At 53.5% G+C, this 9,971-nt stretch overlaps 1 protein-coding gene across 1 annotated transcript; it reads right to left on the reverse strand.

Moving 5' to 3' along the window:
- PCARE (photoreceptor cilium actin regulator) lies at positions 1–8,584 on the reverse strand. Its single transcript, XM_024731516.1, has 2 exons — positions 4,842–8,584; positions 1–154 (listed from the first exon to the last, which is right to left on the reverse strand). The coding sequence occupies exons 1-2, from the start codon at positions 8,582–8,584 to the stop codon at positions 1–3; spliced, it is 3,897 nt and encodes a 1,298-aa protein (XP_024587284.1).
- Positions 8,585–9,971: the final 1,387 nt, after the last annotated feature.

Consider the following 9,971-nt stretch of genomic DNA (forward strand, 5'->3'; position numbering starts at 1 on the left):
TCAGGCCACCTCCTTCTGCTGGCGCTTGTCCTGGGCATGGCTGGCGCTGGCCTCCCGCTGCAGCCCGTGGCCCAGCACACAGAGCTCTGGGGGCGGTTCTGGGGCACAGGGACTGTTCCATGGCTCTGTGTCCTTGGGGCTCTCCTCGCTGCTGCTGCAGAGAGAAAGCACAGGTGCCAATCAAACCCTCCTCATTCCTCTGGCCCCGCCCCATCTCCATTCTGTCTCTCTCAAGCTCTCCCATCTGTGTCACCCACAGACCTGGTGGACTCTTGGTGCCAGGCCTCTGCCTTTCCATATCAGCTTTGCCTGACGGTGCTGTCCTTGTGGGTGTCCGCTGTGGCTGGGCACCGTGAGAACCAAGCTCCTGGCGTTTCAGAGGACGGGCTGAGTCCTGTTCTCTCTTGGGATGCCCAGGTCCTGCTGCTGTGAACAAAGCATCTCCCTCAGGAACTCGGGAGTCAGGCCTTTATTTTGTTTTTGTTTTAAAAGCACTTCTTATTTAATAAAGAGCTAGGCTTAGCTAGCTGAATCAAAAATAACACCAACAATAACAGCAAAAAAAACCCTGCTTTGCTCAGCTGCCACCCTTTTCCTGAATGGAATAAAATGAAAACTGCTTGGCTCAGACCTGGCATTTGGCTAGAATAGAGCTTCCCAGCTGCTGAGTGCCACAGTGAGAGGGGCTCTGAACAGAGAGGGACACCCAATGTGCTCTGGGAGCACAGAATGGAGGGTGGTCACAAGCACGGATCAAGCCTAGGCCAGATGGGGGACCAGCTCGGAAAGCCACACTGGCTACGGGCAGCCAGGCTAGCCTCACAAAGACCGCGTGGAGGGTGGAGTCGGCTGTCTGGGTTCGAGTCCTGGCCCTTCCACTTACTAGCTGTGTGACCTATAGCATGTTGATTGATCTCTCTGATTCTCAGTTTCCTGCTTTGTGAAAGGGAGATAGTAATAATACCCATCTCATAGGACACTCAAAGTTATCAATATTGGATGACGCCTGGAAAACTCTCCACACACTAACCAGCGTATGATAGGTGCTCACTAAACTGTCGGCTGTCACTGGTGCTGTTTTGTAGTAGGACTAGGAAGTCGCACCTGCAAGGGACCTGAGGGACCACCCTGTCATATGACAGGTGGGCACCTGAGGCTCGGAGCCTCTCCATCAGTCGCCTGAGGACCAGGACTGGCCCCAGCTCCGCACATGCACAGACCAGAAGCCCTTCTCTCTGCCCGTGACGGCACCTTCTTGACTGTATTATGAGTGTGCTCGGCTCTGCGTGGTTACGCTTACGTGGGACGTCCAACCAGTGGAGGACAAGTTTGAGTTTGGATCCTAACGAGATCAGGGTGGGGGAAATGGTGGGGGGAGGTGGGGTGGGCACTGACACTGGCCGTCATACGTGATTTTCAGGCAGTGAGGAACACACCCTGTTCCTTAGAGCCAGTCTCATCTATGTCAGCCTCTGGCCCCATCATAAGTCCCTGCAGGACCCAGTGATTTGTGGGCCACAGCTCCCACCTTATTTTTTCCTCTTCCTGTGCCGCTTTTGAGCAGGGGTGGGGGCATGACACTTTGCTGCTCCCAGACTGGAGCAGAGGACAGGCTGTGGCAGGCAGTGTCAGTGGAGGCCGACGCCGAAGTGTGACGCAGGATTTGGTTCTTGAACTGTGTCTTCCCCACCCCCAACCAGGTCCCACATATGTGTGAGGCTCAGGCCAGGAGGTCGACTGTTTTGGTTGCCATATGGCCGTGTTTCCACCTGTTCCCAGACCTGCTGGGGAGCCAGGCAGCCCAGGTCTCCAGGAAACGGGGTCAGGGGGCTGCAGAGAGACCTCGACTGGCTGCTCCAGTCCTGGCAAAATTAAAAGCACCGCATTTAGCAGAGCAAGTCTGGGCACACTGGGACCTGGATAGAGACGGGTGCCTTCACCTGGGCATTCAACACGTAAATAACAGTTGAAGCTCAGTAACAGAGCTTCCTGGGGAAGCCTCCAAGGACTGTGCCCAATCCCTGGGCCCCAAAATGGGGAAGATATCAACACCATCAGTTTTTCTAAAAAAGGGGCACGGGATGACCTGCAGGGCATCAACACCAGACACAGGCCAGTGCATCCTGCAAGCCTGCCTCGGCTGCGAGATACAATGGGTAGGGCCGTCCCTGCAAGTCCCTGCTTGGGGAAACAGCCTGTAGGAGTTTCTGGCTCTCGGGCACTGGCTTGTTGTCTTGTTGCATGATCTTGGGGGAATCATGCTCAGTTCCCTGGCATTGTTTCCCATACGCAGGAGGGCAGAAAAACAGGCTTGTCATCTCCAGAGCCGCAAAAGCCCTCCTCTCACAGCGGGTGCACTTCTGCTCCCAGACGCCAATTTTACAGGGCTGAGTGGGGAGTGGGGTGTGTGTCTGGGGAATAGGCATTTTCCCATCACATTCAGCACGTGCTCACATTTTCACAGTCTGGAACAGCTTAGACTTGTGGTCTGACCAGGAGATATGGGAATGGCTGAGTCATTCTGTGACCTTCCACGTGACCTTGGGAAGGCCCCTCCTTATGAATCCTCCTCCCTCTTTAAAGCTACAGTTACTCCCGATCCCACCTCATCTCTCTGAATACTGAGATCCAGGACATAAAACAACCTTTAAGGCTGTCCTATTCTGAGGAGAAACCTGAAAGAATGGCAATATTTTCTCCTTGAACAATTTTATGTTGCTTTATTATTGCTCTTGCTGTTTTAAAATGTTAGTGTTTTTAATTAATGCCATTTTATTGTCCTTGTTCTCTCAAGCTCTTCTCCTGAAGGGCACAGTTTTAGAAATCTGATAACTGAATAACTGGCTAGTGTGAGGAATAATGCAATAACATTTATAGAGGTTCCCAGACGAAAGGCACTGTGCTGTAGGAAGTTCATTTTAGATTTAAGAAAAGAGCAACGTTACATTAAGATTCTTGCAAAAATAATCAATATTTCATTTCTTTCAAGTGGCTGGGGAAGTTTCTATAACTATAATCATGCACAACTTTCCCGAGATAATATCTTTATTTAAAATTGACTGCCTAGTACTTTGTGAAAAACTACCATTTATGCCAGGACAGACTGTGAAGTCTGTAACACATATCGCTCTGGCAGAAACTAACTTCTCATTTACACAACTGTGGGCAATGCAAAGATAGCAAGGACTGCTGTGGGTTGAGCTTTGTTTGATATGATATCAAGACACATTGATAAGAGTTCCTCTTTAATCGACCTCAGATTTACATTTTTCTCCCCGTGCTACAATTTGGGAAAAGATAAGTGTCCCCATAAACTCTGTAAAATAATCACACCACCATTCAAGTCCTTTCAACTCCCAAGGCAATGGCTATACTTTGAGTCATGCCCCCGTGTAGCTGCATGCCCAGACCTGTCTGCGGGGCTGGGCCAAGGACATGCAAGTCAGCTGCCCCTCATGAGAAAGGCACGCTTAGACCTCAGCCGGCCCAGGGCAGGCATGGCAGCCCTTCCGCCTGGGTTCTGGTGCTCAGTGCTCGTGGAGAGTCTTGTTCTTTTTTATTTTTTGTGGTACGCGAGCCTCTCACTGTTGTGGCCTCTCCCGCTGCGGAGCACAGGCTCCAGACGCGCAGGCTCAGCGGCCATGGCTCACAGGCCCAGCCGCTCCGCGGCATGTGGGATCTTCCCGTACCGGGGCACGAACCCGCGTCCCCTGCATCAGCAGACGGACTCTCAACCACTGCGCCACCAGGGGAGCCTGAGAGTCTTGTTCTTGCTCTACACTCTTCTGAAAGGGGAGATGGAGATGAGGCTGCATTGCAGAAGTGGGGGCAGGTCCTCAGGAGTATGGGGAAGCCAAACTTTTATATTCAATACCTCCAGGACCCGCTCTTTGTTAAGGTGTGTCCCCTGGGTGCCTCCCAGATCCTTTCGGGGGCGGGGGGCGGGGGTGTGTGTCCACGTGGTCAAAACTATTTTCATAATAATACTAAGATGTTATGTGCCCTTTTCACTTATTCTTTCAGGAATGTAGAGTGGAGTTTTCCAGATTACATGATGTGTGATATCACAACAGATTGACTGTGGACATAGGTCTGAGAATCCAACTGTCTGTCTGTGAAGTCCACACCCTAAAGAGGTTTGTAAAACTATAAGACAGTGCCACTCCTTTCGCTCAATTTTTTTGTTGTTGTGGAAAATATAGTTACTTTTCATTAGGATATAGTTTATGTTAACATAGAATGGGGTCGTTTTTGTTTTTTCAATTAATAAATATTTTAAACATCTCTCAATTTTAATTTGTAACGCAGTAAAAAGCGATAGATGCAATGCACATATGCAAAGGCTCCTTGGGGGTCTCGATTTTGAAGAGCTTAAAGAAGTCCTGGGACCAAAAACTTTGAGCACCTCCCACTGAGATGCTGGTCTATTGCCGTAAATCAGGAAAGACAGAAATCAGGCTGCTGGCTCCAGACGGGTGACAATGACTCAACTTTGGGGGTCAAGTCACTTCACCTCAGTTTTCCCAAGTGTAAAATAAGGGGCACATGTGGTTGCACCAACCTGATTGTTTTAAACTTTTTTTTTTTAATTTTTTTTTAAACTTTATCTTTAGTACAGCAGAGCCCCTTGCAAGTAAATCTTTCTCGGGAACCTGAAGTGTGTAACAGATGAAAGACGGTTGCTTAAGCATGGGGGACTGGGAGACAGGACATTCCTAGACCCCTCTCCCAGCTGCTCTTCTCTGGGAGCACAGTTTGAAAACTACTGACCCAGATGAGCCTAAGGGCACATCAGCTCTATCCCAATAACTGCAGGGCTGTGGCCCGAGGACTCTCCTTACCTGCTCTGGCCAAGCTGGGATTCACAAGCGTCGCTGGTGGTGCCCGGGACAGGCAGGCGAAGGCGGATGCCCGGCTGGCAGTCAGAAGCTGTCCTTCTGATGAAAGGCTGAGGGTTGAGGGCACACAGGGCTGTCCCTCGCTGTGAGTCCGCCCTCAGTCGTGGCCCTGCGCTGCTCCTCCAGCATCCTGTCGGGTTCCCACAAGGACCTCCAGCTTCAGGTGGCAGCGATGGTGGGGTGAGTTGGGGTACTGTTGAGAATGGTGACTTAGCTTCGAACAGAGAGGAGGTGGCTGGGCAGAAAATGGAACATGTGTTCCCAGATGCTTTGGCCGTGGCTGCCCGACTGTCTTCAGAATCTCTTGTTTCCTTGGGCCCCTGACTGGGAGACGCTGGGGGAGATGGGGAGGGGCCAGAGGCAGGGGAACTGGCTTCTGTGCACTGGGCAGGGGGGCTGGAGACCTTGTGCTGAGCGGGTGGGCTTGCCGAGGGAGGGGAGGACAGTGTGTGCTGGGGGGGAGGGGAGGCTCGTTTCTTCACTGTTGGGGGGCTTAGCGTCCTGGGGCTCACTGGAGGGCTGAGCGGTGGGCTGGGGGACCTGTGCACACAGGGCACACTTGGCTGGGCAGGTCTGTGAGTGGAGGGCACGCTTGAGTGCCTCTTGTCCACTCTGGGTGTCCAGTGTGCCCTTGTGGGAGAGGCCTTCCTGACCAGCACGGGGCTTCTGTCTTGGTTCTGCCTCGGGGCCTCGGGAGAATGTGGGCCTCGCATTGGCCTGGCCAGGCTGGGTTCCGAGGTCCTGTCCTGCCCGGACGTGTGGCTGGAGTGGTGCCAGTGGATGACCTTCCGGGGATGCTTGGAGAGGCCTGTGGCCCTGTCCGCTCGTGCCTGACTCTGAGCCCTGCTGCCCTGCACCTCTGGGTTCCCGCTGGCTGCTGGTGGGTGACTGAGGTCCAAGGCGAGCTTTCCGGGATTGCAGCCGCTCTTGCTTCTCCCTGGTTCTGTGCTGCGGGCCCTGGCGAGGGTGGCCGTGCTTTTGCTGGGCAGCAGGTCAGAGGGGCTCATGGTGGCTCTTAGCTTTGGGGAAGCCCACGTTCTCCGGGCAGGGCCAGCCCCTTCCAGCCCTGGCACGTGGGTCCCTTCAAGGGAGCTCTCTGCTAGATTGCTGTTTTCTGGGGGCTCCAGGGAAGTGAATGATTTGTCCATCAGGATTTCCAGAGGCGGTGGAGGGAGATGCTCTGGGTTCTCCTCTGTTTCACAGTTGAGGTCCTCACTCTTGGATGCTTCTGCTGTGAGCAGAGGGGGAAAGGTGGGAGCAAGGGGCCTCCAGCCTGGGCCCATCCTGAGAGATTCTCCACCTGCTGCTGGAGAAATTCGAGGCTTTGGATACAAAGGGGCAAGTCCCCTGTAAATGGGGAATCTGGGAGGCATGGTGGGGACCCCCCACTTCCTGGGGCAGGGGCTCGGCCCAGAGTCCTTGGAATCCCCCAGTGTCCTTAGACCCTCGGTGGGACTGAAAGTTTCAATGAGTTTCTTGACCGATGTTCTGGTAGGACAGCTCTTGATGTTCCAGTCCCGGGCCCTGGGAGCCTCACTGGCCCTCTCACCTGATGGCATGACATTTGGAAGCCCCTCAGCTTTTCCCTGCCAGGGCTGTTCTCCCTCAGGGTGGGGACAGCATTTCTGCAAGGTGCTCTGACTTGGCAAAATGCTGAAGTTCTTGGTGAGGGACGCCTTCAACTTGCTGATGGTGCTGCTTGGGGTGACCTTGCAGTAGTGGTCAGGCCTCAGCGCTGTTGCCCTGGGTTGCAGAACCTGCTTCTGGCTGTGCCCCTGCCGTCGGGTGTCCCGGGTGCAAAGCGCCTCCAGCCTCTGGCTGAGGTCTCTCTGGACCCTCCGCAGCTCCTGGAGGGTGGGGTCCTCCACGTGGCTCTTCAGACACCCCTCAGATTGGGACCTCCTCTGTCTTGAGGGGGCCTTCCTGCTGTCGCTGGCCGTGTTCGGTCTTGGGGGCACCATGGTTCTCTCCTCTTCCTCAATCCATTCCTGGTGCTCAGAGGGCACGGGGACAAACTTGATCCTTTCACTGATTGCTTCCTTCATCTTCAGAATCATTTCCTCGTCCTGGGGGCTCCTAAGCCTCCGGGGGTGTGGCTGAAATAGGCTTTCGGCACCGGCAGGCGAAGACCGAGGCCTTGCATGGGAAGCGCTTCCCTGCCCCGCACGCGGACTCAGGCAGCTCTCTATGTCTTCCACCGCCTCTGGGCTGCTGTCCTCACCTCCACTGAGGGTCGGAGTGTCCATCAACCTGGAGCCTTTAGGAAAGTGTGCTTCCCTGGAGATCCCGATCCCAGGGGAATCACACGGAGCGCTTTGGCCCAGCCCCCAAGGCCTGGAGGCAGTATTTTCTGGGCCTGTGCTGGAGGGCCAGGGGCTCCCCCATCCACCCTGCACTGCTGGCTGAACCTTTGCTGTAAGAGGCCTTGAGAGCGGGCAGTCCTGGGGTCTGGCTGAACCCATCCAGAGTGGGCTTTGCTGCCAGGTATGTCTGGACAGCTTGGCCTCCACTGTGGGTGGAATCGCTGGCCTCCACTCTGCAGGCTCCAGCACGAAGTCCCAGCTGGCTCGCTTGCCCAGTTTGTCTGCCAGCTGCACATACTCATTGTCAGCACCGATGCCACTGTCCTCAGAGCACAAGGGTAGGCCCTGCACTTCAGGGTCACCGTGGCCACTCGCTAAGCTCTCCAGGTGCCCCAGAACCCTGAGGAGGTGCTCATCCGCACCCTTCTTCTTGCACAGCTTGTTTCCCAGGTGGCCCGCGGCGCCGTGGAAGTAGCGGCCGGAGCCCTCCAGGAGGCTGTCAGAGAGCGAGGCCACCGTGCCGCTGAGCGCCTGCAGCTTGCTAACTGTGTACTGCAGAAGCTGCTGCAAGAGATCTGGCTGCTCCCGGGGCTCTCTTTTCTTCAAACGCCAAGCCAGATCCTCCTTAACTTCCTGGAGGAGCTCTTCTCCATCCTTGGAGATCTCCCCTAAGAGCTGATTGACCTCATCAAAACACAGCAACAGGAAGCCGACCATGGGCTGCAGCAGCTCCTGGGTCTGCGTGGCGCAATGGGTGATGCTCATAACTGCTTCGTATTTGGAGAGGCAGGTGTGCAGATAGGTGTAAGCACGCTGGTGGGCCTTCACCAGGGGCTCAGGGAAGTCTACTTTGTCTTCAGACTCGTGGGCAGGAAGGATGGTTTGGCAGTCATGGCCCTGTTTGCTCGACCTGTGACATTTTGGCCTCTTTTCCCATTTGGAAGTCTCCTGGGTATTACTTTCCTCACTCTCTTCCCCAGAAAAGGCTGCCCCTTGTGATCCATGGGAACTCTGTCCTTTGAATGGAATGTCTGTAGCCACGTAGCTTTGTGATTTGTCCGGCTGGGATGGGGAGGTTTTGGTTTCTGGGATCAGTCCTTCCATATCTTTCCTTTTGCCCGAAGTGGGATCTCTGGTGAGCTGACAAAGACTTTCAGCCACGGATTGGATCCACCTGGGACTTTGCTGCTCTTCTGGCCTCTGTCCCTGGGACGAGCCCCCTCCAGAGTCATAGCAGGTGGAGTTTTGAACCAGCAAAGGGATGGAGCATCTTTCACTGGGCCCCTGACATCCTGGCAGAGTTGCTTTGGGCTTTTTAAAAAACTGGATGCCACTCTTAGCAACGCTGTTAACAATATCACTGTGGGAAGGTGTACATCCCATGATGTCAGCCTGTAGTCATCTCCCATCTGCAACCCTCACAATTTTCAGAGAATTGTATTCAAAACAGGAACAAAAGGCAGTCTTACTAGTCCATCCAGGCAGTTTCCAAGCCAGAATCCTTTGAAGTCCAAGATGCAATGTCCTAAACTTGGAACCGGCTTTCTTTACTTCCTTGGCCCCATCGTGTAGAGGTAGTGATGCTGCCGCCGTTCTGGTGTTGTTCTAAGTTTTGAACCCTCTGCTGCTGGTGAGCAACAGGGCAGTTCTCGAGGACTTCAGTCCCGTGGATTACCGGACTGCATTTTGCTCGTGTCCTGACAGATGTGCATGGCAAGTGGAACTTTAAGCCTATTAGGTTAATCATGCCCTAGCCAGTCAGCACTCACAGCGTGTTCTAATATAGAACTCAGCATTTACTATCTTGGGAAGCGGATTATTTTTGCACGTCCTTATGTTTTTAATTCTGTTCAGATGCCTGCCATATGAAACCTAGGGAAATGAGCCATAATTGCAAAAGGCTCTGGAAGAGACACATTTGTGGAGGGGAAGCGAGGGCTCACGGTTTATGAATCCTGGCAGAGAAGTGACCTTCACGGTTTAATAAGGGCAAACTAGCCGAGTGTGCTCCAACCTGCTGCCATCCAGAAGACCCCAAAACTGCACGGTAGCTGGGAATTGAGGTGATGCATTGTTGTTTGTGTGGCTTATAAAAATGCTACGACTTTCTAATGCTGGAGGACATCACTAAATAGACAGGGAATAAAGAAGGCTTTCCTCTACACTCGAAAAGGGAGGTAGATCGCAGGGAGCCTTGGAGGGGAAAGCAGGAAAAACTCTCCATCATATAAAGCTTAAGGCTGGTCTCTGTGGACTATAGGGGCTCGGGGAGACAATGCTCTCACAGGAAAAGGCTTTTAACTAAACCTTCCTCATAGGAAAATAAGCTAAACCTGGGCAGTGGAGAGCCATTAGGAGTAGAACTTAAGGGAAAAATGTATTTTCCTTTTCAAGCCCAGCTTCTATACTCAGTCTGAGCCTGGTGCTCTTGCCCATGGCTAAGGTCGCAGCTGCCCATTTAAAACCTCCTTTAGGGCTTCCCTGGTGGCGCAGTGGTTGAGAGTCCGCCTGCCAGTGCAGGGAACACGGGTTCGTGCCCCAGTCCGGGAAGATCCCACATGCCGCGGAGCGGCTGGGCCCGTGAGCCATGGCCGCTGAGCCTGCGCGTCCGGAGTCTGTGTTCCATAACGGGAGAGGCCACAACAGTGAGAGGCCCGCATACCGCAAAAAAAACCAAACAAAAAAACCTCCTTTAAAACTTTCTTTGCTGTCAGTAAAGTCTAGAGCAGGGGTTTGAAGTTGGAAGACTTGAGTTTAAATACTGAGCTCT

This window comes from Neophocaena asiaeorientalis, unplaced genomic scaffold (assembly GCF_003031525.2).
Source record: "Neophocaena asiaeorientalis asiaeorientalis breed wild unplaced genomic scaffold, Neophocaena_asiaeorientalis_V1.1 scaffold689, whole genome shotgun sequence".
Lineage (NCBI taxonomy): Eukaryota > Metazoa > Chordata > Mammalia > Artiodactyla > Phocoenidae > Neophocaena > Neophocaena asiaeorientalis.

What these genes read in the sequence shown, in the direction of transcription:
- PCARE (XM_024731516.1), bottom strand. Translation starts at nt 8,584, where the DNA reads ATGGGATGTACACCTTCCCACAGTGATATTGTTAACAGCGTTGCTAAG. An exon ending in TCCCAGCTTGGCCAGAGCAG is followed by an intron (nt 155 to 4,841) that starts GTAAGGAGAGTC and finishes TTCTCTCTGCAG; the next exon opens with CAGCAGCGAGGAGAGCCCCA.